Raw genomic sequence first — 27,980 nt, 5'->3', positions numbered from 1 at the left:
AGAACACTTCCTCACAGCGCAACTCTCCGCTGCCGTGGCCAGATGAAATCCACACGGAAACCTGCCAACAGGCAACACCAACTCCTATCTAAGGGATCTGCCACAATCCCGCCTCTCCAAAACCGGATATGAGTGCTGTTTGGGGAAAGAAAGCAAAGCGGCAGAGGGGCACATCATGATAGAGGCGCGGAGGCTTGACAGGATATACGGACTGACCCGGATAGACTGTTTCCCCAGATTTTTCCAGGGATCGGTAAGGCATCAGGCGGAGACCACGGGAAGAATCAAAGTCGATGACAAGAAAAAGAGGAATGACAACGGCTTCATCTCAGACAGCAGCTGAACAGCTCGTCCGCGCGGTTTCCCGTCAGGTATGAAGAGGATCGATGTTTAACGCGCGCTCGCTCACTCCCTCACACGCTCGCGGAGATGATTTACATGTTGCACAAATCTGCTGTTGCTTGTTTGCTGCTGTTAGTTGTTTTCTCATTTACTTCCACATGTTTCTTGGACCTTAACTTGTCTCCTCCCTCCTCCAGACTGGCTGTGACCGAGGTGGATGCGCAACTGTAACTGGAAGAAGTGAACCCCTGGAGGGCTGGAGCTCCTGAGATGCCCGTCCATCATAGCACATTGCTCTGTCTGGGGGTGCTGCTGCTGACTACTGGGGGGCTCAGCTTTGGTTGGGGCATGACCAATTCATCAGTCCCGATGTATTTACTCGGGATATTTCTATGCCTGGGGGGTGTGGGCCTGCTGGCTACTGGACTGTGCATGGCCATGAGAAACCTCCAGGCAGCAGTGCCAGGACACTTTCTCTTGCACCCCCGCACGGGTACGCGTTTCAACCCCCAGCAGAGCTTGGCTATACAAAGGTACACACTCTTTCTAAAGCATGTGTGAGTAGAAAAGAGCAAACAATAGTATTTCAGGCTTAAACAAGAGGATGGGAAAGATTAAAACACATTCTTTGGCAGCATCTGATTGAAACATTCAGTAGTGTTTAATAATAGACAACATTATATAAAAATGAAAGTAAATGAAAACAAACAAACAAACAAAAAAAAAACAAATAAATAATACATTTTTGGGCCAGCAACTCAAATAACCAACTTGTGAGGAATCACAAATCAACAAATTAAACTTTAAAATAAATAAATACATTTGAAAATATTTACAGCCAGAGGCAGTTTGAGAGTTAGGGCCCTGGGCAAAGTTTCAAATGGGGCCCCACAGCACCTTTAGGGGCATTCAGACAGTCCTAAGAACTACCATAGTTCTTTTAAGTACCCTTCCCCAGGGAAACTGTTTCATGTTGCATTCACACATGAGATAAGGGGGTTGGGGGGTCGATGTGATGCAACAATGTGCGGCAGTGACGTGTGACTTTAGCGCCACACAACAACAAAACAAAACCCGCAAAAAAAAAAAAAAAAACAGAGCACAAAACACCACCAAAAAGCTAATATGGAGAACAAAGAAATTGCTGTGTTTACAGCGTAATTTTTCGTTTCATGGAGGAACATTGGAGAGCACAGCGCCGCAGACAAAGGAGACGATGTGTAAGTTTAACTTATTAAACATGCGCCTATTGTGTGCATGTCATAAGTGAACATTTCAGACAGTATTCTACTTTTTGTGTTGAACATATTACATTAAGTGAGTATTTTCAGATGGTAGGTTTATTGTAACTGGGTCTGGATCAGGAGCAAAGCTGATGACTGGTGAAAAAATGTTGTTCCCAGTTTTACCAATGAGCAGTGGATAGAGAATTTCCTTATGTCCAGAGAGACATTTGAGTACATCTGTCACCCCCTGAAGCCTGGACTGGAGAGAATGGACACGACTTATTGTCCGGCTGTACAGCTTGAAAAGAGAGTTGCTGTTGCTTTATGGAAACTCACCACTAACTCTGAGTACAGGAGCACAGCACAGTTATTTGGAGTTGGTATTTCAGCTGCCTGCAACTGTTTAATAGAGTTCTGATCTTATGCGGAAGAAATCTTGTTCCCGGAAGTTATTAAGATGCCAAATGCACAAAAACTAAAAGAAATGTCTCAGTACTTTTAGCAAAGATGGGGGGGGGGGGTGCCACAGTGTGTTGGGGCTGTTGATGGTTCCCACATTCCTATTTTAGCACCTCATGAGTACCACACGGAGCATTTAAACCGGAAGGGATGGTATTCTATTATTTTACAGGCAGTTGTAGATAGAAGAGGTTGATTTTGGAGTGTGAACCTTGGGCAACCGGGCAGCTTGCATGACTCCAGAGTTTTACGTTTGTCAAGGCTGAGGGACCTGGCAGAGAGAGGGAAGGTATTTTCACAGCAGTGCAGGAACATAGGAGGGCAGGATGTTGGCTACTACACCTTTGGAGATGCTGCCTATCCACTGACAAGCTGGCTCATGAAGCCCTTCCCGGACAACGTCTCCCTCACACACCAACAAGAGACATTCAACCATTATGGCAGACTAAAAGGAAGATGTTGATGCCTACAAAAGCACAATGACTGCAGCCTTGACAGGATGAAGTCCATGTAGAGCCAGGAGTGTAGTGAAGACAACCCTTATCCACAGCCCAATACTCCAACACAACCACCGGCTGCAGATACAGAAGTAGTTGGAGTGCGTGCAGCTTTGATGCGTTACTTCGTGTCTTCCAACTAATCCCAAAACACTTTCTCTGCATAGTGATCATATTTTGAAGTACAACAGTAAGATTATACATGTATACATGGGCATACATAATGAAAAACTGTTCCACAGATAATTTAACAACTTAACAGTGCATTTTTTTCTTTGCTGAATAAAGATCTCTTCAACTATTTTTAAGCATTGTGTGCATTATGAAATCTATCATTAGAAAAATTCAGGATTAATTTGTCACTGGAGGGGTTGTTTGAGACTTGTGGTTTAGAAAAAGTATGTGGAGATACAGTAACACAAAAACAGCATTATAACAGGCTTAAAATCTGTAGTTGGTGGCTAAATTGACATCGCTGGTTCCAATGACAAAAGCTGAATACTTCTGACTCTAGACAAAGTCTTTTATTTTCGTATAGGGAAAACTTTTTAAAAAAATGAAGAAATCAAAACACACAGTAACAAAACTGTCACCAGTGGCCGGCCTCTGCCATCTCTGCCCATAGAGCCACCATCTGTGCTCAAGCATGTCCTGCAAAGTAGTCAGAGGAGTGTCTGTCCTTTTTCTCTTTCCTGCAAAAAAAGGGAGGGTGGAGAAAGATACTTAACATACCGCAACAGTAAAACAATACTACTGTAATACTCAAGAGCATGCATGTACAATGCAAAATTTTCTTTACCGGGTCTCAGGCGGATGACGGTGCTGGCAGCTGGCTGGTGATGGCTGATGGTGGTTAATGGTTATAGTCTTGTTTTAGTTTTTTCATTTTCTCCCTGCACTGCTTCACGTTGTGGAAAATCCCCACTTTCTATAATTCTGAACGTATTGCCGCGAAAATCTTGATATTCCGCTGCGAGTCTTGGACACCTCTCTGGATGTCCTCGGTGACGTAGACGACCAGAAGACCTTTGACCTCCTCGTCGGTCCATTTATTGCTTGTTTTGTCCATTCTCTTTTGTCATCCTTTTGCTGAAACCGCAGCTGCAAGAGTGATTTTTAAAAATGGCCGGGGCCACAAGAAGCGGTAGATACAAGTAGAACTCCAGCAAGAGGCGTAGCTAGCGATCGCCAAGCACTTACATCATGAGAGTTCCTATGGAACCTCAAAAAGACCCTGCCTTGGAGTAGGAGCTTAAATGGTTATAGGAACAAAGGGCCTTTACCCCTAGTTCCTATATGTCCGAATGCATGAAAAAGCAGCCTGGTTCCTGAAAAGGTTATAGGAACTTCAAAAAGTTTCTACAGTCGGGAAGGGGCTTTTGACTACAACCTTGCTGACTTTTGAAGTATTAGCATGCTAATTTTAGCAGTTACTACAACCTGTGTAAGCTGCCACCAAAGCTCCTGATTTATGGTTTTGTTGAACTGATTTTCTCTAACAGTTTCTCAAATAGCAACATGTGAGGGAATTGCATTGACAACAATAACAACAACAAAATAAAAATCTACAACCTTGTTGTCTTTTATTGTTAGGCTATCTTGTTAGGCTTAGCATGCTGCCTTTGTCACATGGTACAACCTTAGTAATCACAAGGTTATCGATCCAGGGCTCTTAACTCTCACGTATTTTTGTCAGACATGCATTTCAGTTTGTTCACAAGCTCACTTTCTCATGCTGAGAAATCATAGGACAATGCCGAAGTCCAGCAAAAAACATTTTTAAACTGGAAATTTTTCACTGGATGTTGGAACATGCCTTACACTAGTACATAATCACAGCTACTGAACCTCCAATCAAGTGTTGTCTTTGGTTGGGATGTGGGTCGTTCTGGTGTTGCAACCTCCAAGAGGAGGTGTGTGCACCACCACTAGTACTACAAGTCCCACAATGCACTGTGCTAGCACGACAAGCCAGTATCGGTGATACCGATACAGAAACTTAATGTGTCTGGAAAATCACTTTCAAAGCAGGCTGCTCTGAGGGGAAAGGATGGGATATTTTACATTTTTATAGAATACTTTGTGACTCAAACTGAAATTACCAGTAAAATGCAAAAATAAATATATAAATGCCACAATAATTACATGTTTGTCAACAACTAATTATTAAAATATTTAGTTAGCCATCAGTTTAAACAAACGAGAGGGATTGACGTTATTTATTGTTTTCTCCAATTAATTGTTTTTCATACATATTTAAAAAACCCACAATGGCTGTTTTACTGTATATTTAATAACACCAGCCTCTGCAGCTTCCTTACCGACTAAATCTAGGCCTGTTGAATTAATATGAGCTGATCTCAGAGACACATATCACTCCAAGTTGAACTCATACAGATATTTATTGCAGCATTTTCTTATTTCATAACCATATTTAATGCCGTACATAACAAAACAGGATGCAATAGTCTTAAGAATGAGGGGAACTCCTATTGTTTGAACATCGACACAAAAACCTGAACCTAGCAGACAGATGAAAATCACTTTCCCAAAATGTAGCATCAGTGGTCCACAGCATCACCTTTTCTCCCTCTGAATAGTGGTTTGTACGTGCCTGCAGCATCAAAGGACTCCAAGAGTGACACATCTCGCCCTTGCAGCACCTGTCCCTCTCCTCCTCTTCCTCATCATAATTTAATTATATACTGTGTTATGGTTGACTTTCAGATGTTTAAGGAGGATTGTGGTGCCTCTGTGTCTTCCCACACACATCATACCGTTCCTGTTCAGTTCCACACTTGATGTTACGGCATGAGAGAGTGAAAGATGCGCTGCTGCACCCCTACAATGTGCCATTTTACATATGACTTTGGCAGGCGGAAGAAAAAATAGTTCCTGCCAACTGGGTATAATTTAGAGAATATCCTGATATTATTGGTACTTTCCACTTTATTCCACTTCATGATGGACTGTATTCTTATCTCAAATCACTAAAATATCCATATTCTAACATGAAAATCTATTCTAGAACATAAAAAGCTGATCTCCGTAGTATCGATATTTTGGTATCAATCCGCACATCACTACTGATTACCTAAAGATACATGAGGAAAATGATGTGGGTGAGCTGAAAAACTTCCCTCTGAATCATTGTGTGACAGCCTTGAAAATGGAATGAGCACCACAACACGCGCAGTTCACTTTATAAGAGTCAAATGTTTAAATCTAATCACCACCAGTTAAGATTTTTTCTTCAGGAGTTAACCCACAGTGGCTGTGCTTGTCTAAGGTATGTTCCAACTCCCCGGGAAAATTTGCCAGTTTAAAAATTTTTCATAATTTTCCTATGATTTATTATTGTGAGACTATTTGTGGTGTGTGAGCATGTAAACAAACTGAAATGTCTTACGTCCAATGTGTGAGATTTGAGACTCCTGAAGGTTGCTCTGTGCTAAAGTCAGCATGCTTACATGCTTATAACGTTAACAGTCAGCAGGTATGTGGAACATGTTGGTCATCTTAAATTACAGTGTTAGGATGCAAAAATGCCCTAATTAGCCATTCAGTGCTATGTACAGCTGAGGCTTCTGGAGTTGTCCTCAGTTTTATGGAGACTCAAATTTAGGGAATTAAAAATCATCCATGGGGAGTCATGTTTGTGACAAATTGAATGGTAATCAGTCAAATATTTGTCAATATATTTCACTCAAAGCCACCTTGTAGTGTTACAGAGGAAAGATCAAGTGTTTACTCTGTAGGAACTGTGAATCCCTGCTCAAGTGTGGTTGGAATTTAATTTAGCAGCTGCTGAGATATTGCAGTCCATTCCAGTAAGGTGAACCAGTATGCTCACCATCACACAGGAATTTCCTGTCACGGAGTAGAATGCTTTCCTTTTACAACCTTTTCTGCAAAATTTCAGGCTTCCCGTTTGTTTTCAAAGAAGATTCCACTTGCAGACAAATAACAGAACACACCATCCACTGGTCTTGTTGAAAAGGATTACTGGGAAAGATAACTGTGTTTTAGTTAGAGCGCTCAGTCTGTAACAGAGAGCAGTAAAGCATTTCTGAACCTGATAGGTTGTGATGCTGAAAAGAAAACAATTTTCTAATCGTGGAACAACTTTTAGAAGTAGGTCATGGAGAAAACAGCCTATACACACATGTGGCGGACAGACTTCGGCCTACAATAGTTCTCTTCATTGTCCAAGATTGAGGAAGAGAGGTGCCAAGAACAAACGCTTTCATCATTACAGCTTTTTTCTTTTATCCCCCAGTCACTGACAAAACTCAGACTGTTTGGTTTTTGTAAGCCTAATGTAACTTTATATTGCGACTTGCTGATGCTTGTCATAAAACAATATTTTTGAGAGATCAGAAGACGTTAAAATAAATGTCAAAGAAAGTACTGCGTCATTGTTGGAGGCTGAAGGCATCAAAGCAGCTGCAGGAGAAGTAACTGTAGGGGGAGTTTGTTGTGTCTGCAAATATATTTGAGCTGCAGGATTTAGTCTATTATAAGAAAAAAGACTTAACTGGCTGATCTTTAACTGCAGAAAAATCACACACTTTCCTAACATTGAAGTCAGGAAAAGAAAAGGGCTTTCAGCTGAAGAACTACAAGTTAATCATAAATGATTGCAGCTCTGTGGAAACATATAAAATACTGTTAAAATTTTAACATGGTAAAAAACACATTCCATGTTGACATCCACTATCAGCAGAAATGTTAGTACTGGAAGGGTGAGGCATGAGGTAAAGTGCACTGAAATGTGCTGCACGTTAGTTTAAAGGTTTGGGTTGGCTGTGCATTTCAGCCATAGAGGATGAGAGTCACTAAATCACAGGTCTTTAAGTTTTTCATGTAAAAGCGTTCTGGTTCGAGACTCATTGTCCACAATGTTTTCAACAATTGTATTTTGCTTCTTAGCTCCTTCTTACAGATCCTAATATTTATTTAGGTCTAAAAGTACATAGTGTGGGTTAGAACATAACAAATAAATACATGGATAGTTTCAAATATCTAGTTAGTTATGACTTTAACATATTCATAGGCATGCATTGCAGTTTCCATCAGAAAACAACATCTTAAGGATGCCTTACCATGCCACTGTTTACATAATTTCTACTACAGATACTGTATTTTTTTGGGAAACAGTCTGTAAACAGTTGTTAAGTCTTGTTTTTTGTTTCCTAGAGTTCAGTTTAATTCAGCTTTATTTGTACAAAGCCATCTAAAGGTCATCTCAAAGCGTTTTACGGTCATTTGGGACATTTTCCATTATTATCCAATTAAAAAAAATCCATTGCATGATCCCTGTTTTCCTTTTATAATAACATGTGTGAACTTATAAAAATAACTTTTAGCTAAGAAAAACGAACAGATAGCATAGACCAGGCATGTCAAACTGGTCCAGCAAAGGGCCGTGTGGCTGCAGGTTTTTGTTCCAACCAAGCAGCAGCACACCAGATTTGACTGATTCAATCAACTGATCTCAGTCTTCAGACAGCTGATTGGTCAAACTGTGTGCTCTTGGCTGGCTGGAACAAAAACCTGCAGCCACACGGCCCTTTGCTGGACCAGTTTGACATGCCTGGCATAGACTCTTCTCTTTGATTTAGTCCCCCATCCTGAGCATGCATGGGGCGTTGGGTGACAGTGATCCAAAATATAGTTCTGATGAGTTCTGATTAAAATTAGAAGGATTATTTTCTCATATTTTTACTTGTCATTATTAGCTTCCTGAATACACGTGAAAAGTCTTCTCCTTATATAAAGCTCTTAGTGACCAAGCTGCATCGTATCTTTAAGATCTCATAGTTTCATATTTTCCAGTAGAGCACTCTGTTCTCAGAAAGTTTACTTGTGGTGACTTGGATGATCCCTTTAGTTATGTTACATAACATAACAGTGCATCATACAAGCTAATAAAGCATTGATTTTCTTTTTTCTCCCTTTGCTCTTTTTTTTGTTCATATATGACATTGTTATCATCCCTACCTTAGCATATCTTGCATGCATATCTTGGACAACATTGCCACCTTTGATAATAATACTAAAAAACTGTTTGGATAAAAGGCTGTTGAAGCAGTTGTAAACAGTGTAAGGGAGTATAAGTAACACCTGAAAACAGCTCCTGTTCTTATTCTGTCTCATATTCTGTCTTCAGGAGGTTGGATCGAATTCGTCGAGAGATGTCAGCTGACTCTGTTGACGGGACGCCGGAGCCCGAACCCGAACCCTCCCTACCATCAACCCCTCCGCCTTGGACTATGGAGCCACCTCCATCCTACGACACAGTGATGAATAGCCAGGAGCACAGCCAGCAGCTTTAATCTTTTGTCCCGCCTCGTAAAACTCTCATCAGTGCCTTTTGTCGTCGGTTTTACTCGAGAGCTTTGAATGTTCGTTTCTGTGCTGTCAGTGAAGTCACTGCAGCAGGTTTCTCTGTGCCTTAGGACTAACTGAAAATGTGGTTTAAACTGTTATTTTATGGTTGCTATACCCCCCCTTTTTTTTGCATTAAGCTATTTTTTTTTTAATTGCTTCAATTAATTTGATGTGGTGTGACATACTGCTGAAACAGTTAACACCAGGGCTAGACCTATTAACCACTCTGATGTTTGATCAACTGTCATTCATTATGTCAGTTAATCGCTTTTTACACTGAATTATATGAGATTATTTTCATAAGTTTATTAAATAAAATAAAAACAGTTTATTTCTTGTACTATGCTTTTTAAATGACCCCTTTTTTAACTGATTGTGTATCTGAAAGGTAAGTACATACAAGGCCACTACTATGAAGTATTATTATTTAAGTAAATGTACATTTGTAATGCAGGCAAGAATTGTTAAAAATATGGAGTATTTTGGATCAGTTATTGGTCAGTTTTATCCTGTGAAGAAATAAAGGATTCACTTTTGTACTATGCCTGATTAATGACATTAAATAGTCTTTATTGTGCTGCACAATACAGAATGTTGTAATGCAATGCTGTTTAGCAAACCCAGTAACCCACACCCAGGCCTTATTTATTAGTTTCCACAGTTGTCCCTCAGGATAATAATTTCAACACAGCTTCAGTCTGTGGGTACATGTTCATAGCTGAATAATAAGTTTGCCACATTAGAAGCTCAGTGTACTGAAGCAAAATATTTCGCACAATATAAATTTTGCTGTTATTCGGAAGAAGCTGTTAAATTAGAAGCAGCCCATTGGGTCTTAAGTCTCTCAGATGCTTAGTTGCTCTGGCAGCCAACATATTAAATAAATTTTGAAGCGTTTGCTGAAATAAGGAAGTTAAGGTTGATCGCAAAGTCTTCTGCAGGTGGCATCACCTGGTGGCATCATAGGCCTATCTCTATTGTTTAATGTCTGTCTAAGGTCTTAACCCTCACACAGCTGCAAACTAAGTCCTAAATAATATCACTTGTGTCCTGGATTCTAAGTTGCATTGTGCAGAAGCTTTTATTGATTTAGCCAATAATTTGTTATCATGTGTCACACTTGTGTCATTGACTTGCTTAGCAGTGTTGGCGTCTGGTAAATCTCTGTCTTGGCTCTCAAACTACCTCACAGAGTGCATGGAATCAAAGCTATTTCTATCTCAGCCCTTTCCTGTTTCTAAAGATGTCTCACAGGGATTGATCCTTGGTTCCAACCTTTTCTACATTTACTTTTAATTGTATAACAAACTCTCAAGTGGATTTATCCATTCATATCTATGCTGATGACACAATCCTTTACCCTGTCAGCACCTCCCTGGATACAGTTTGTGAACAACTTGAGCTTAGTTTTAGTAGTCTCCAGCAGGGTCTCTCCAAGACAAGACCTACAAGACCAAAGTCATGTGGTTTGGTAAGGCAGGCGACATGTGCACTCAGATACACCAAGTATCTTCAACCATGATGGGACACCTTTAAACCAGTTTATTAAATATAAATATCTGGTAATCTGGCTAGACAACACTCTGTCCTTTTGAAACCACACTGACAAATTACAGCCCAACATCAAAGATAAAAAAATCTGCTTCCTCCACAGGAGGGATCCTCAATCCTGGCCCTCAAGGGCAGGTGCCCTTCAGGTTTTAGAAGTTTATCTGCTGCAACACATCTGATTTAAACTAATGGGTAATTAGCAGACAAGTCCTTTCAGACCAGGGTTGAGGATCCCTTGCTTCACATGGGCTCTTCTGCTTCTGCGCTCTGCTCTTCTTCCTTATTCTGCAAGGCTAATACTAGTTCAAATGTCCATGCTTTCCATGTTTGATTATAATGATGTCATTTACAGATCAGTCACGTAAGGCTATGTTACAAAAAGCTTGATGTCCTCTACTGCTCAGCCATCAGCTTTGTAACAAATGCTAAATAAAATGAATAAAAATTAACTGAAAACCATGATAATAAGGTTCAAGACTTGTTTAAATCAATGAGTTGTAACCAAAAAGACTGGACTACAAGCGAGGTATTTAAATCCGTTTTGTGTATTTTGTGTCAGAGAATGACTCCCTATTGCTCAAGCTTTGTGCTACGTGACTGCAGATCTTCTACTTGATACAAAAAAGGCAATAACACACTAAAGGAAGGGAACCCCCCCAAATACTCTTTAGATTTGTTCATACTTGAGCCTGAATGTGTCTCTGTCATGTCTACATTACACATGCTTTGTGAGATTGATTAAAATAATCACATCTGTTTAATTCGGCCTATTGGGCCTTTCACTTTCACATAAAAGTTCTGTATGTGTAAACAGATTGGCTGCAGGCCTTTATTAGCCCGCTTGAATTCATGTGACTTATAACTGTGCTTGCACAGTACTCTTCAAACACAGTAAGTTTTCTTACAGCTGCATAGTTCCTCTCTGTATCTGCACCTTTTTCTAGCCCCAAGAGCATTAACTAGTGACAGCAGAATGCTAACAGGAAAGCATTATTTATCGCTCAGCTTTGTATTCGCTGTTTACAGAGTGTCCAGTGTTGGATTTGTTGTGACATTACTATAAACCTGAGATAATAAATGCACACAAAGCTCCCCAAGGTTGTTGGATTATTTATGTAAAAGAAGGAAACCCCCTGGAGAGTTGAAAAGTAGAGATGTCTACACATCAAACAACTCAGTAATGCTCAGGAGCTGAGTTGCAAGTTTCATTTTTGCCAGCAGCCAGAAGCAAGGTGACCTATGAAGTATGCACACACACCTGCAATTTTATACCTGACCTGAGCAGGCTGGCTGCAGGCTGTAATAAGCAGCAGAGTGGAACCCTAACTGTGTTTTCTCCACCCTCACCTTCAAGCCCTGACACAAGTGCAGAAAACCTCTCCTCTGAGTCTTAAGTTGACACAGGCACAGGTTTCAGTGATGGCAGAGGGGAAACCATATCGATACGGCTTGATAGTGGCAGGTATGTGTGTGGTGGCAATCGGCTTATTCATCATGATGCAGGAGCGGCCCCTGATCTATGTCACAATGTGTGTTCTGGGAGTCATTATGGTGTGTGTCGGGACTATGTGGAGCCTCTGCCAGTGCTATCCTAAGGTAGATATATAGTTGTGTGTGTGTGTGTTTGAGAGGAAGAATAAAAAAGAGGCGGTAGAATTGGTAATTGAAGCTGTGTGTTTATTAGGTCACTGTGACTGGTGAGATTCAGAAGGAAAGTCTGGAAGATTTGGAGTTTGCTGCAGTTGAAATAAAAGATGAAAGGTATTGTCATACACAAATACACACTCAGATAGTATACTGCACTGATTCCCTGTGGTCTGAATGTTAAGTGTCCATCATCTTGTCAGAACATGATAACAGCAGCACTGTGTGAGGGGGAAGGGTGGAAATAATTCACTTCAGATACAAATTTTTTATCGTCTCTAAATCTTTGCTTAATGAAAAGTGGCTTAGAAAATTGGAGGAAATGGAAAAGGGCCCTGATAGTTGTGATCAAAAAGGGTTAAATTAGTTAGAAACATGAAGGCAGAGAGCCATTAATATTCCCCTGATTGCAACACTTGAGTCTGATTTTTTTTGTAGCGGCCAGTGCTGAAGAAGGAGGTTGTGCTGAGCAGCTTCTGTAATAGTTTCTGTAATTACACAAGTGCTCAGCACTCTGATAAAGACATGCATGCTCAGCAAAGCTCGTCTTCAGAGGCAAAAAGTAAGAAAATGGGGACACAATGCAAGAACTGGACTTCTATTTCTGTCTCTCCCTCCTCCCCCGTCTCATTTCAGACTCGCTGAAGCTCAGCCAGGTTACTATGGACAAAAGTCAAGTGGCAGCATTCTTCTCCCTGAGGTGCTGAAGAGCCAGTGTCACAGCTGTCCCACACTGCAGCTGGTCTGAGGGAGAAAGATAACATTATCAAAGTAAACTGATCCAATCAAAGCAACCCAGAGTAACATGCTGCAAAGAGGACAGTCAGGGAAATGCTCTGATGTATCACTAATACATGATGAAGCTTGAATGTGCATTAATTTTCAGCCAATAGAAGCAGCATGTGTCATGATGAAGTTAATAAAGCTAAATGTGTTTTACATATTGTCCCAGAAGAGGGTGCTATTTACCACATGATTAAAAGTGTGTCTGTGTGTGTGTGTTCATAAGACTGAAGGATAATGGCTAGTACAGCCGACATTATGCAATAATGCAATTGACATAATTTTGGGGCACCTTAAAGCAACCTGGACTGAATATATTTATTTTGCATGTTCTTCTAGTGTGAGGGGGGCTTGCTGAAGACAGATTAATTAATGGAGCAGAAAAGGATGCAGCAATTTAACTCAGTTTACATGAGTTTGAAAACCACACTATAAAAGATGGGAAAGAGAAAGCATAGCCTTTTTAAATTCAGTGGCTTTATATATCAGGTCATAATAATTATAATAATACTAATCATAAAATAAAATCAGCTGGTCTGTCCTAGATCTTAATGAAACTCAGATTCAGTTGTGACATTATTGAACAAAATTAAGCCAAAATGCCTGAAGAACTATTTAAAAAACTAAGTACATCCCATGAGTCAGTAGCTTGTTGAACCAACATGATGAAGTAATCTTTTTCTATGTGATGAGTCATTCACATTGTTATGGAGGAGCAGTATTGTTTCAGTTCATTTCAGGTTTCTGGGTATTAGTCAATACACAACACTCTAGGTTCAGCATTTCAGTCAGGTTGAGGTCTGGTATTTGACTGGGTCATTAAAACACTGATTTTCCATTTTATTTATTTCAACCATTCTGTTGCAGATTTGATGCTGTGTTTGGGATCATTGTCCATCTTACATTTTAGCTTTCTAACACCAGGACACTTCAGAATCCAGAAAGGTTTATGGTAGATTCAGTGATTCTTGTGGCTTCAAAACAAGACTAAATCATGAGCCCTCCACCACCATGCTTAACAGTTGCTGTAAGGTGTTTGTGTTGATATGCTGTCCCAAAAATATGGAAGTCACAAATTTATATATTCTTTTATTGGGTTATTATCATTGTATCTATCATTACTTATGGATTTTTTAACTGTTAAAAGGGAGTTTTTTTTCTCTCCAATGATGCCCATCACCCTGTGCATGCTCAAGATGGGGAACTGAATCAAATAGAAGACTAGATGCAATCTATCAGTTTCCTTGGTTTGGCAATTATTTTATTAATTGCTTTATATGATTACAATTTGTAGAAAGTCGTCTAACAGTGAACTGGACTGTATCTGTAGAGGTGCCTCGAGATGTTGTTGTGAATTGGAATTGATTTATGCAAAGTCTTTTTCATGGTTGCAGTTTTAAACTGGTTTGCAATTACAGTTGATTAGTTGATTTTTTAATTATCTACAAAATGTGAGAAAAGCTGTAACAGATAGATAGATAGATAGATAGATAGATAGATAGATAGATAGATAGATAGATAGATAGATAGATAGATACTGACTTCAGTAAATACAGTAATATAACACATTAATAAAGACAAGAGAAACATCAATTAAAAATATGAATTTAAAATTATATTAAAAGATAAACTCACGTGCAGTGTCGGCTGTGGTGTCGTTCTGATGGCAGCAGGAAGGGATGGAGAAGGTGATCAGTTTAGACACAGTTTTTGTGGTGACCCCTTTCCTGGACTAAGTGACTGTAAAAAAAGTTTAGTTTTATGTTTGATGAAAAGGTCTGTAATATAAGCTTTTGGACAATTTACAGTTAACTATGTTATATTTTCCAAGTTACATTGTTCTGTTTAAAATCTGTAGCCTAAAGAAATTAAACCAGGCAGTTAAACTTGGACAAATAAAAGTACTAACAAATACTTCCCTGTGTGATACAATGAAGTGTAAAAAGCATTCACAACTTGTTATTAATTTTTGATAAAGCGGAAATGCTTTTTAATAGATTTCCACCATCAAATCCAGTGAATATCCGACCTACAGGTCTGAGAAAGTTCTGGCCTGGTTACATGACTTATCTTTAAACTCTTGTCAAATTCAGAATAAAAAAAAATGTGCAGCAGAGATCAGCAAGAGAAAGAAGTGAAACCTGGCAGAAAAGTCAATAGTGCACAATGTTGCAGAAAAATTAGCGCATTGGTGTCTTTACAACTTATTGTTCTGTTCCAGTTTATATTGGGACTGTTTGAGATCCGAATATTAAGACAGTTTTAATACAGAATCAGGAGTTTCTGTAGCTTTGAGCAAATCCCTGCTACATCAGCTTAATGAAACTTCAAATTTCTGAAATAGCTATAGCAAAATGAAACTACAAACAGTCATGAATTACAAGTGAGACTGCATACACGTCCAGACACAACATATTGTTCACATTAAGTGCACGTGTTCAAACAGCATCAACCTTGAAGTGAGAGGAAGTGTTTTCTCAGAATGACATGAAATAATCTCAGGGTGGTTTGGGGGGGAGCATGAAACATGACTCTTTTACAGTGAGAGGTGTTTTTAACGGAGGACAATCATTCGATACAAAAGCGGTGGCGTGAGCCGTGGAGACGTCACCAGTCCCCGCCTTAAATCATAAGAATCAATTGTTCGATTTTATTTATTATTTCAAATCACAGTAGATGGTTGGAGGCTGTTATCGGGCTGTTAGACCTTCAGGACGCGCAGCTGTCGGAGACACTTAAAAAACAATAACAAAAAAATATATCTGGAGAAATCAGACTTAAAAAAGAAAAAAAAATCATTAGTGGTTTATTTGAATAGTTTTGCTGGAAGCAGGGTCAGGAGGTGTGCAGAATGCGTTGCGCCCCAGCCTGGATTGGCTGGGCTCTGTGTTTGTGCGCATCTTTGGCCGTGTGTGCGCAGGACTACCCCGAGGACGACGAGATGATCCTGGATCTGATCCGCGAGGACGGAACTCAGCCTGAAACTGGAGCCGTGCCCGCAGCGGAGTTCCTCAGGTGCAACAAGGTAAAGGGGGGAAAAAGGAAAATCATTTGATGAGAGGTATGAACATCCGTTCAATGTGATGTCTTCATTCATCTAATCGTTATTTGGATAATCTAAAGCTATTATTGGACCCATATCAACCTAACACGTGCGCTCACCTGTAGCATAATCAACTGTAATATATATTCCCTACAATGTCCTCCCAGGCGGCATGGCGCATGCCCGGACAGTACTTGGTTATTCTGCGCCCAGGGACGCACGAGTCACAAGTGCAGAGGACCATCAGGAGGCTGCGAGCCAAAGCAGCCAGGAGAGGCTACCTGGTGGAGATCCTGCAGACCTACTCTGGAGCTCTGCAGGGGTTCCTGGTCAAAATGAGCCGTGATGTCCTTCACATGGTAAATGCTGTACCTCGCAGGGAAAGTTATGTACTAATGTGTTTCAGGTAGACATCCTGATTAGCTAATCGCATGTTGCCTCACAAGTTTTAAGGACCCTTTTAGGTTTGACTATGATCCCAAGGACTCCTCTGTTTAGATGACTAAGATCTGCACAGGATGAAGAATTATAGACATAAAACTTTTTAGAAGTCTGTAATCTGTGGCAATTTTGCCTCCTGAAATTTAGAAAATATGCATTACCAGAATCAAAAGGATGAAGACCTTATGTTGATCACCATCTTACAAGAACTAGGTGATGTGTGTTATCTGGATCTGCTAAATGGGTGTGTTTTTGTGGGAATTAATGATTTCTTTACAAAGAAAAGTATAAGAGAAAGACTATCGAATAGGATGAAAGAAGCAGTAAATATACTAGAATAACATGGGAATAATGGCCCCCATTTAAAAACAAAAAGGGGGGAGTGTGTTGGAGCTTCAATTTAAAGCAGAAGACCTGCAGTACAAACAGGTTTCACATCACTGATGCTCACAACTTTTCAGACAGCTGACTATGACCCCAAGGACTTGCATCATTTTTCTGCTCAGCATTGCTCAAAGCAAAGAGTAAGGTTAATCCAGAAAAAGTTTGTAGTCTCTTGTCAGATAGGGTCTGAATATGAATTACGTGACTTCCATGATTCATACTCATATATTCTTTTTGAATTCAGATGATGAAAAATGATTAAGTAATATGTGGGTGGATATTTTTACTATGTGCAATCATTTTTCTTTGATTATGTCCCTGCCAGGCGGTGACTCTCCCTCATGTCCATTACATAGAGGAGGACTCATCCATCTTTGCTCAGAGCGCCCCCTGGAACCTGCAGAGGCTGCTGCAGCCTCATGGTGGCATCTCTGAGAATGGAACATATAGGCCTCCCAGTGAGTCTGTTTCTGACCCACACAGTGAAACGCAGAAAAGCCTTTAAGTAATTTAGGGTTAAACAAACAGCTTTACACAGTTAATTTGATTTAATGTATCATTACAACATGTACTCCAATATAAACTGAGAAAAAACAGCAGAAATTGAGACCTTTATGAGGAAATTAACATATTATAACAATGCATTGAGATTAGAAGATTCTGCTCTGTCTGATGATATTAATCAGGTGTTTAGAACTTTGTAATAACTCAGAGTTTGGCGCATGATTGGCAGTTTATTCCCAAATATTACATTTATTATCACCATGACAACCTTTAACTGCAAGGTGGCCACACACAGATGCTTCAGATGACATTATTAGATGGTGCAAACTGCATCTTGAAGCAAAACACAGAACAACTTCAGCTTTTGTCTAATCTTGGGGTCTCAAACTTTGGTCCTTGAGGCTCACTGTCCTGCAGGTTATACACACTTTCTTGCTTCAACACATCTGACTCTAAATAATGGCTCATTATGGATAAATTTTCTACAAAATGCTGGATCCATTTAATTTTAATCAAGTATATTGGAACAGGGAGGCACCTAAAACCTGCAGGACAGTGGCCTTTGAGGGCCGGAGTTTGAGATATCTGATCTTAAACTAACAGAACTTCCAGTGTTAAATAAGATGGAAACAAGAAAAACTTTCTCTTCTGTGCAGATGATGGAGGGATGGCAGAGGTGTATCTATTGGATGGCAGTGTGCAGAGCTTTCACAGAGAGATTCAAGGACGTGTGCTCATCACAGACTTCAATAATGTCCCTGAGGAAGATGGAGTCAGAGTTCACAGACAGGTTTGTTAAATGCAGGTGAGAAACAAAGCTTTCAGTTTGTTTCAGTGGGGCGTTCAGCTTCGTTTCTTCAGCAGGCCAGTCAGTGCGACAGTCACGGCACGCACTTGGCAGGCGTCGTGAGTGGATCGGATTCAGGTGTTGCTCGTGGTGCTGGTGTTAACTTGGTTCGTGTGCTCAACTGTCAGGGTAAAGGGACCGTGTCGGGAGCTCTAGCAGGTAGGACATCTAGATGTAACTTGTAAGAAAAGATTCAGGTGGCTGGCTTGACCTTTTCTGATCTCTGTGAGACATAGAAAACATTCTGCTTTTTTTTGGCATTGTACATTTTTTTTTTTTTTTTTTTCATTTAGGGATGGAGTATATCCAAGCAAGCTTACTGCTCCGCCCAGTGGATGCAGTGGTGGTTTTGCTGCCTTTCATCGGTGGCTTCAGCCGCTCGTTGAACACAGCATGTCGAGACATGGTGGCAAATGGAGCTGTGGTCATTGCAGCTGCAGGGAACTACAGAGATGATGCCTGCCTCTACTCGCCTGCATCAGAGCCTGAGGTGACACAATAGTCCATCTAAAGAGTCTTCACATCTTGGACCAACTTGACAGTACCTTTACGTGTTTTGTGCATGCAGGTCATCACGGTTGGTGCAGTTAACTCAGCGGACCAGCTTATGTCACAGGGTGCAGGTGGCACCAACTTTGGCCGCTGTGTTGACCTGTTTGCCCCTGGAGATGACATTGTTAGTGCCAGCAGTGACTGCAGCACCTGTTTTACCTCCCGCAGTGGAACCTCCCAGGCTGCTGCACATGCTGCTGGTGCGTTTACACACAATCATGCTTAAACCAAAGGCAAAGAGAGAAACTAATAACAAGTGCTTTACATTTTTATCTGTTTTCATGTAGGTATAGCAGCAGTGATCCTGTCGTCCAATCAGATGGCATCGCCAGTGCAGGTTCTGCAGACAATGCTGCATCATTCCATCAGCAACACAATCAACTTTCAGTCTCTGTCTGAAACACATCATCTCACCACTCCAAACCTGGTAGCAGCTATGCCCTCCGCCAGCAACCCTACATCAAGTTAGTACCTCACAACTTTAAACCCTGCACACTTCAAAAGAATTTTATTCGTGGTTGACACTGGGGCACTTTTTCCATTTGCAGATGAAGAGCTTCTTTGTCGCTCAGTATGGTCAGGAAGGTCAGGAATCGCAAGCACCGACAGGGTCGTGAGCCGCTGTCGTCTGGGGGAAGAAATGATGGGCTGCAGCAGCTATGCTCCCGACGGCGTCCGAGGGGGAGAAATCATCACTGTGAGCTTAACCAGAATAAAACTCAGATCCAAAGCATGCAAGCACAAGACGCTGCTAACTGTCTATGTTTACAGGCGAGCAACGAACACATGGAGTGTGTTGCCTTTAATGGCCCGGCAGGTAATGGTGTGTATGCTGTTGCTCGGTGCTGCTTGATCGGTGGCCTGCAGTGCCAGGCCCACGCCAGTACTGAGCCTGGACAAGATGCTCAGTGCACTGGCCCGCAGCACCGCCTGACTGGTAGGTCGCAATCATATTGATCTAACCATTTAGTCTGACGTCTTAAATACTCTCAAATGCATTCACACTCAAGATCAAGCCTTCCTTTAGGTCTGACCATGCAGTGTGAATGAAGCCATCAGCTTGTGATAAGAATGAGTGTCCTTGAAATCTGCAGCAGCTTTGATGCATTTCAGCTTTAACCATAAAATGCATTAGCATGGCCATGCTATACGCTGGCCTTGACCAGTAACTATAACAGCTTCTTTGTAGGCCTGTTATATTAATAAACCAATAATACACATATGTTTCTGAACTGATTTATCTGATTTAACAGATTATCTACCAGGCTCTGTAGCTTCATATTTAATAAAGATGTGAGAGTTGAAACAATCGATGGTACCAGCTGGTAAAACCATTTATTGCCGCTGTGTTGAACCCAGTCAAACATGTTCTTTAGATATTGTTCTGCAGTCTATTTAAGCTGCACAAGCTTTTGTTCTGCTACATTTACAACATTGTGATCAATTATGTTACCATGGCAATCACCCTGAGAGAAAAACTCACTCTCATAAATGCCAGCTATATGTGTGGTATGAAGAGTTTTTAAATATCAATGTGACACTCCAACGGTTTTACATAATCTTTGGTTATTGTTTTAATGATCACGTCTGTATAAAGCAGGGGTGTCAAACATAGAGCCTGGGGGCCAAAACCAGCCCTCCGGATGCTCCAAATTGGCCTGAATTTGGTAAATGTGAAAATGATACAGAAGATATTACCTGCAATTTTTAATAAAAGTAACTGCAATTCCTAATTTGTCCATTTGAAGTTATGCCCAGTCCTTGTGATGTTTTATTTTTCTTAATTAATAGATCCCCCTTTAATTTGTATTATAAGGTGAGTTCAGGTGAGTTATTACACAGATGTGGAAATCATAATGTGAAATATTGTATTTTTCAGTAACTGTGATTAAAGTTTTTATGATTTTGCAGAAGCACTGTGGTCTGTACGTTTTAATGCATGTGGAAATAATAAACTGAGGCAAAATTAGTTGAAATTGAACTTATATTTTTCAAGAAATTTCAAGTTGTTGCTGATGTTTTCCAAAAGGATAATTTTATTAAATGTAAACATCTTCATAATGTACTTGTACTTTTTACACTAGAACAATGGGGAAAATATTGAGTTTTTGTTATTTATTGGTTATTATGCTGTTATTTTACCAGTTCGGCCCACTTGAGATTTAGTTGTGTTGTATGTGGCCCCTGAACTAAATGAGTTTGACACCCCTGGTGTAAAGGTTGGGCTGCTGCCTGAGTAGTCCTTCAGTGTAAGCATGCAGACCATTCTCCTCCAGGGTGTACAACGTGGTCCACAGCTGAGATCTCGTCCGACTCACGACCACACCACGGACATGGGAACCGCTGCGAAGGAAAAGAAGGAACCACTTCACACGCAGTTTGCTGCCACGCTCCATCTCTCGAGTGCCAGCTGTTGGAAAACATATCCGCTGACAAAGATCAGGTGTGACATTTAAATATGGACATCACACAAATGTAACTCATGTCCTGGACTCCTGTCCTTACCCTCGAATGTTCTTCTGGTGATTTCTTGTAGGTTGAGCTGTCCTGTCCGTCCGGGTGGACTTTGACTGACTGTAGCGCCATCTCTCAGGACTCTGCTATATTGGGGCCAGTTGCTAAGGGCAACAGCTGCCAAGTCCGCAGTGCCACAGGGTTTGGTGGGGCAGCAGGCGTCGCTGTGTGTTGCCGCATCACACCACCTGAGCAGTCTGCAACAACTCCCAACTGATCCAGTCTTTCAGCTCGTCTTCCCTCTGACCTCTTTTACTCTTCTCAAGACCCTTAAACCCACTTTATTTTCACTAAGATAACGTCTGCTGTCTGTGTGGTGCTATTTTAGAGTTAGACATATACTCCATATTGTATTGATGTGCATCTTAGCTACTTTTAACAAACAGGCTTATGTAGGTTTGACAATATAACTGAATATTTTTGTATCTTTTGTATCTAAACGACTGTAATACAGAGCTTTCATGAATATATAAACTGAAAATGACCCAGTATTTAGCTGATGTACGCTCTGTATCCTCTTAACAAGCTAATAAACGAGTAAGACAAGCAAATATGCTTTTTGGTGAATAATAAAGACATAAAAACACATCAAGGAATGCAGATGTTGTACCTTATGAATCTGTTTCCAGCTGTGTTGTGGGTGGAGCAAAACAGTTGTACACACAGCTGCTTGATAAATAACCTACTTGTTTCACATTTATTTGGAAACAGTCTAGTGATACATCTACTGAGTGTCCAGGGTATTAAACACTACTGTAACAGTGGAATTTATCACTAGAGAGCCACTGGTCAAATGAAAAGAAACAGACGAAGCAAAACGTCTGTCTCATGACAGCCTGGTGTGTTTACTGGACGTCAGATGCCTACAGTCTGTAAAACACTGCGACAGCACATATGTCACTAACAGTTCAGCTGATTTAACTGTTTATGACAGATGCCTTACCAGTGAAGATGTTTTCTTTTAAACTGGGAAAACAGATGAAGGCATGAAGGCAATGCTGTTTCAATCAATTCTAAATACTTAAAATAATTATAATAATAATAAAAAAAATAATTAAATGTGTATGCTTTTAAAAAATGGCAATTTTATTAATAGACAGCATTCAGAGGAATTTTATTTTGTAATGATACCTATATCTACTTATATTCAAATGAGGGGATGTGGGTATCAGAGCATGAAGCAGCACCAGCCAAAAGTTCCCATGAGCAAAATTCTGAATCCCAAATTTCCCAGGTGTGTGATAAAAAGATGAGGGTCTCAGAAACCACAAAGCAACACACTCACTGGCCACCTTATCAGGTACACCTGTTTAATTACCTGTTATCACAAATATCCAATCAGCCAATCACATGCCAGCACCTCATGTGTTTCATCATGTAGACGTGGTGAAGACTGAGCATCAGAATGAGGAAGAAAGAAGATTTAAATGACTTTCAATGTGGCATGGTTGTTGGTCTGAGTGTTTCAGAAACTGCTGAACTACTGGGTTTTTTACACACAACTATCTCTAGCATTTACAGAGAACAGTCTGAAGAAGAGAAAGTAATCATTGAGCAGCAGTTGATGTCAGAGGAGAATGGGCAGACTGGTTTGAGATGAGAGAAAGGCAACTGGAAGTCAGATAAACGCTGGTTTCAACCAACGTATGCAGAGTACCACCTCTGAATACACAACACATCCAGCCTTGAAGCTGATGGGCTACAGCAGCAGAAGACCACACTGGGTGCCTCCTGTCAGCTAAGAACAGGAAAATGAGGCTAAAATTCAGACTCATTAAAACTGGACAAAACCTGGTCTGGTCTAATGAGTCTCGTTTTCAGCCCCACATTTAGATGGTATGGTCAAAATTAGATGGAAACATCACGAAAGCACGGATCCATCCCGCCTTGTGTCAACATTTTGGTGGTGTAATGGTTTGAAAGATATTTTCATGGCTCTCATGGACATGGTCAGCTACAATAAAGGTAGGCTGTTTTTTAAATGATGCCCAATCAATTGTCCAAGTTTGGCAAGCCTGTGTGAATTTTAACCCATTGGCTTTGAGGATCTATGCATTTCAGAGATGGGATTCTGCATACGTTGGTTGTAACCAGCGGTTATTTTAGTTACTCTTGCCTTTCAATCATCTCCAAACCTTTAACATAAAAAAAGGAGGATACAGAGAACTGCCGTTGGATATGTTGTCTGTAAACCCTAGATATGGTTGTGTGTGAAAATCCCGGTACATTTGTTGGCATGTGATGTGACTAGCTATTATCATTAAGAAGAGACTGAAGAGGTGAACCTAATAAAGTGACCAAGGAATGTATGTGATTTATTTAAGGATGTGCTTCTCTTACATATTTATTTAATGTTGATGAAAACAGCATTGCACAGACATGTGGTTGGAGTTTCATTCATTAGGTGGATGTCTAAGTTGTTGTATAGGATAGCAACTGGAACAGTGTGCAGACAAGCAAAAAACAATGTTTGCAAAAGGTTGTGCATTCCAGTTTATTTTATATCAAATTTCCCCTTAATCAAACTCTGATGTACAAATTAAAACTGAGTTTTAACATGCATTGCAGATTCCTGTGATGTCAGAAGTGAATTTTCAAAACTGAAATACAGTAAAAACCCGTATAGATACCAATCCCAACCCAAGCTTACTCACCCCCACCCATCCTGCATCCCAGATTTAAAACAAAAGATTGTTTTACTTTTTTTCCCCTCCCTTATCTTTAAGTTGTTGTGGTAATGTAGAAGAGGGCCAAACCTATGAGAAACTCTCGGCTGGATGCAACTCATGTTGCCATGGCTATGTATCACTTGGCACAGACTGCATGCAGCTCCCTCACTTAGCACGGGCGTTGTTTGTCACAGTAAGTGCTAATGACACCGAATCACACAGCAAACAACATGGGGGGCTGATTTTTTTCTTCTTTTTTTCCATCACACAGAGACAGACAAACTTCACCACCATTTGCTGCCACACATGCAAATGTGCTGGAGAGCACGACGTGACATTCACAACTAATGAGATAGAAAGGAAGAGTGAGAGGTGTGTATGGAAGGGCTAAAGAAAAGTCATTCCTCTCCATGGGCTGTGAGGATGCAGAGGAGCCTCAGCTGACTGATCGCAACGAAAAAATCAGCTTGCATGATTGCTTTATACTGTAGGTCCTCACACTGTAAACATTGACCTGTTAAAGCTGAAAGCTAATCTGCTATGCTAGTTTAAACTCAAGTCTTCAAAACATGTTAAAGTGTTTAAAACTATCTAGCCTAAATCAGTATCTACAGGTTTCTCTGCCAGAGCAGAGTGAAAAGAAGCAGCATTTTACCATCACTAAAATCCTGTTTTACTGGGTACACCTTATCCCCCCCCCCCCACAACACACTCACATCTGTGCAGAATCACTTACATTCCTTGAATCCTTTGTCACAACACAGAGGAAATTCCCTGTATTAGTTTGGGGGGATAAATGGAGACAAACAAGGCCTGCTGCTCCCCCACAGGTAGACTAAATGAACAAGAGACACTGGTTTGGTGCCAAAAGTTGACACGCCTCACCGGAGGTGTGATGATACAGTGTCAGCATTGGAGTGTTGGGGAGATCGGGAGATTAAGGCACTTTAAGACTCCCGATGATTGGGGTAAGGATGATGGTAATGTTGGCATTTCCTTCTGTTGAAAACTAGAGCTACATTTGGGTTTAGCTCCCCTGTGTGTTTAGAAAAAAAAGGCAAAAAAGCAAAAAAGGCAAAGCAAAAAAAGTTTACCAGAAAATTAAGATGAACCAGATAAAGCAGAGGTAACAGTGACGCGAGGACCTGTAGTTTGAGGAAAAAGTGAATGAGTGACGCACGTTTTCACAACGCCTATGTGTTTGAGTGTATATAACCTTGGCACCTAAAAATAAAACGTGCTCCTGAGCTCCCCTTCAGTCGGCACTGATGGACCACCGCAACTGACCTGTGCACTTCAAGATCAGCTTTTCTTGCATAAGGCTGAAGTCCCTAAAGATTCTCTCTAGTATCAAATCCATCCAGTCAGATGTGGAAAAAAAAACTCCCCAAAAAAACAAAAAAAACACAGTGAGGGAAAGATTAAAATCCAGCACATGAGGCTGCCTGTCAGCAGAAGAAATGGTGGAGGGAGAGTGCTGACCATGGCACTGCTGAGGGCCATGGATCGGCCCCTTTTCAGGGACAGATCCTGCCCTGAACCGTTGTCCCTGTGGCTACAACACGGCCGCCGTGGGTCAAAGGTTCAGTCACAGGCAGAACGGCTTGCTATCAGGGCGTTCACATGTCTGCATAAGTGGCACAGCAAACTTCAGTTGTTAAAAGCAAAAGAAGAAGAGTACGCGAGCGCCGAGTGGCTCTGGAGGAACTGGCCACCATAACCTGGGCTGGACTATAAAGTGCAAACTTGACCCCACCCCCCTCCCAAGTGCTTGTGTGTGTGGAGGTGTTTCTGTACAAATGCACGTGTCAAAGTTCCTCTGGAGCAGCTAACGTAACTTCCTTCAGTTTGCATGGCTGTGGAGAAGCGCATGAAGAGACTTTAAAATACTATCTTACACGGGAAATTACACTTATGGAACAAATCTTAATTACAATATGACGTTGTTTATGCAAATACATTGGCAAATATGAGCAAAAAATTGTTAAAACACAACCCAAACCCATCCTCCACTTTGCTGTCATTTCGAGTGAACGAATGAATAAAAAGGATAAACTGAAGTTGTCCGTGATTGTGGAAGGTGGTTTGCACTTCCCACCTTAATCAACTCCGGTGCCCTTAATGATAATGCATCTCCATCATCGCCTTGGCTTGTCTGAAAGGAAGTAATTTATGCTTTATTCATAGCTCCTTTTGTTGCCGTAGCGACCAAGAGAAATGTTCTGATTGGCTTTCCACGGAGTCCTAAATGTCCTGACCAATCAGAGGCGAAGTGCAGCCCTTTCGAATGGCTGCCTGGACCTGTGCTGCCTCTCCTTTGGAGAAATACCACCGGCTGGAGGAGCTAGGAGTCTACATCTTCTAGATCGCTCTTTGAATCGCCGAGCATCATGGGAGACTCTGACCCCTGCAGCAGGCAAGAAGGACACTTTAAACGCAGGAACAGAGAAATTAGATCTTTTTGTTAGTCAAATGAATAATGGTAAACCATTCCTGTACCATGCAGCATCAGCAGGATTATATTTTCTATACAACACACTCATTGTCTGCACTGCTCAAACCAGAAAAAAAAGTCTTATGCAGGCATGTTTAAAAACACAGCAAGACTCCAAAGCTTCAAATCTATTGCTAATAGTAACTGTGGGGGAGCCTTCAAAGGCCTCGACAGAAGCCATTTTTTGCTCCATTCTTTTCTTTCTGGTTGTGCAGGCTAAACACAAGCTGCTGTAAGGCCGTGAGTCATTTGAGGGGCCCCGCTGTTCTTAGCAGCTTGCAGGGTTGTTGATGATAGCTACCTGTCGGAGGCTGCGGTCTGCGTTTTCATTCGCTGGGCTGCCATCAGAGCCGTTACTGCTGCCAGATTGCTCCTTCTCATTTAACAATGCTGTGGCATAGGCCAAGGTATCCTGCAGATTTTAACACACACACATGCACACAGAAGTAATAATGACTAAGAGCAGTGGGGAGATAAAGTGTGTTTGTGTAACAGTGGAGGAGCAACTGGAGGATGTTATATCGTGCTGATTTGCAGTTCGTTTATAAGTTTGTGTACCTGTGCAGAGATAGTGCGCTGGAAGGTTTTATTGGTGGATGTCTCATTGGAGACGTTGCTCTGCGGAGTCCAGTAATGTTCAGTCATCTGAGGAAAGAAGAAATGTTTTACTTTACATTCAGACCGCAAATATAGTGCAGGAGAGCTTCCTCTCCTTTCATTTACAGTTTGTCCTCTACTGTCACTCTAACAGAGGCAAACATAACCCCTAAAAATGTCCCCTAAAACTAAAAAAATCCTCTTGATACATGTGATCACTCAGTGTTTTACAAGCTTACTTTTTTCTGAAGCCACTGTACCGCCCAGCTCCAATTTCCAGAGAAGTCTTTAAAGTAATCCTTGGCTGGAGGGCACCTGTTGAGAGAGGTATCATTTTTAATGATTTTAATGATTACATGTACAACAATGAACTCTGAACTTGAGATGTACTCACTTCTGAGCTAGTGTGACCAGGAACTTTACACACTGGTAGCAGCGCCTGCTGTCCACGTTGTTGCTCTGCTGCATCAAAGCTGTGAGGAGAAAGAGTTTTGTTATTGTTGTAAAAGAGTCACCGGGCTTTTGTATGTCATTTCAATTCATTAGAGTGGCGAACAGAACCACAACAATGACACTGTCACGTACCAAACAATCCTTTGTCTGACTCAAAAGCATACTTCAGTCTCTGGGATTGTAGAGGGTCTTCCACAACCTGTGGTGAAATATTACATCTAAGTTATTAAAGGCAGTGCTTACAATTTCATTGTGACAAACAGATGAAGGGACACTCACAAGTAACTCGTGCAGCATCTGAAAAATGTTCTTTAGCTCATGAGGTGGAGCCGTCTCCATCTGGGTCTGTGATACACAAGGTTTATTAGAACATATTTTTTATAAATGTCATTGACACCAACAAGTTTTTTTTTCTTTAGGATTTCTTACCTTGAGTAACTGCAGCACCCCCAGGGAGAAAGGCTCATTACAATGTGAGCAGTAAGTCACCATTTCTATCAGAAGAGACAGAGGTCCCGACAGCTCACGCATGGCAAACATCACCTGGTAGTTTAAAAAAAAGAAAATGTCAGCAAAACGTTTTTTTA

General features: G+C 40.9%; 3 protein-coding genes across 6 annotated transcripts in view; 2 read left to right on the top strand and 1 right to left on the bottom strand.

Moving 5' to 3' along the window:
- The first annotated feature begins 3 nt into the window (after nt 1-3).
- si:dkeyp-51f12.3 (uncharacterized protein LOC107988041 homolog) lies at nt 4-9,453 on the top strand. The gene is made up of 3 exons (XM_042005360.1): nt 4-371; nt 540-875; nt 8,697-9,453. Exons 2-3 carry the CDS (start codon nt 613-615, stop codon nt 8,860-8,862), a joined length of 429 nt encoding a protein of 142 aa, XP_041861294.1. The 5' UTR covers nt 4-371; nt 540-612; the 3' UTR covers nt 8,863-9,453.
- A 6,055-nt stretch (nt 9,454-15,508) lies between these two features.
- pcsk9 (proprotein convertase subtilisin/kexin type 9) lies at nt 15,509-21,768 on the top strand. 2 transcript variants are annotated; one of them, XM_042005278.1, is made up of 12 exons: nt 15,509-15,920; nt 16,106-16,297; nt 17,089-17,221; nt 17,924-18,057; nt 18,129-18,273; nt 18,408-18,604; nt 18,683-18,866; nt 18,954-19,130; nt 19,215-19,363; nt 19,438-19,603; nt 20,943-21,109; nt 21,203-21,768. In XM_042005278.1, the coding sequence occupies exons 1-12, from the start codon at nt 15,747-15,749 to the stop codon at nt 21,395-21,397; spliced, it is 2,013 nt and encodes a 670-aa protein (XP_041861212.1). In that variant the 5' UTR covers nt 15,509-15,746; the 3' UTR covers nt 21,398-21,768. The 2 variants fall into 2 exon arrangements, with proteins under 2 accessions (XP_041861212.1, XP_041861213.1); XM_042005279.1 differs by having other exon boundaries at nt 15,510-15,920; nt 18,132-18,273.
- A 1,892-nt stretch (nt 21,769-23,660) lies between these two features.
- usp24 (ubiquitin specific peptidase 24) overlaps nt 23,661-27,980 on the bottom strand; it is a 30,030-nt gene continuing 25,710 nt past the window's right edge. For all 3 annotated transcript variants that reach the window (XM_042005833.1, XM_042005834.1, XM_042005835.1), the window contains 8 exons: nt 27,823-27,936; nt 27,673-27,738; nt 27,526-27,592; nt 27,335-27,413; nt 27,180-27,255; nt 26,902-26,988; nt 26,645-26,755; nt 23,661-26,256 (listed from right to left, as the gene is read on the bottom strand). In XM_042005833.1, coding sequence (XP_041861767.1) covers nt 26,194-26,256; nt 26,645-26,755; nt 26,902-26,988; nt 27,180-27,255; nt 27,335-27,413; nt 27,526-27,592; nt 27,673-27,738; nt 27,823-27,936 — 663 coding nt within the window. In that variant the 3' untranslated portion in view covers nt 23,661-26,193. The remainder of the gene's footprint in view (nt 26,257-26,644; nt 26,756-26,901; nt 26,989-27,179; nt 27,256-27,334; nt 27,414-27,525; nt 27,593-27,672; nt 27,739-27,822; nt 27,937-27,980) is intronic.

Source organism: Melanotaenia boesemani, chromosome 14, assembly GCF_017639745.1.
Source record: "Melanotaenia boesemani isolate fMelBoe1 chromosome 14, fMelBoe1.pri, whole genome shotgun sequence".
In the NCBI taxonomy this organism is placed as follows: Eukaryota; Metazoa; Chordata; class Actinopteri; order Atheriniformes; family Melanotaeniidae; genus Melanotaenia; species Melanotaenia boesemani.
Note: the sequence above shows the minus strand (reverse complement) of the source record. Positions and strands in the feature narration are given on the sequence as shown.

Coding starts and splice junctions, on each gene's coding strand:
- si:dkeyp-51f12.3 (XM_042005360.1), top strand. CDS start 613: ATGCCCGTCCATCATAGCACATTGCTCTGTCTGGGGGTGCTGCTGCTG. Junction 876..8,696: donor CAGAGCTTGGCTATACAAAG/GTACACACTCTT, acceptor TTCTGTCTTCAG/GAGGTTGGATCGAATTCGTC.
- pcsk9 (XM_042005278.1), top strand. CDS start 15,747: ATGCGTTGCGCCCCAGCCTGGATTGGCTGGGCTCTGTGTTTGTGCGCA. Junction 18,274..18,407: donor CGTGTCGGGAGCTCTAGCAG/GTAGGACATCTA, acceptor TTTTTCATTTAG/GGATGGAGTATATCCAAGCA. Junction 19,131..19,214: donor CGCCAGCAACCCTACATCAA/GTTAGTACCTCA, acceptor TTCCATTTGCAG/ATGAAGAGCTTCTTTGTCGC.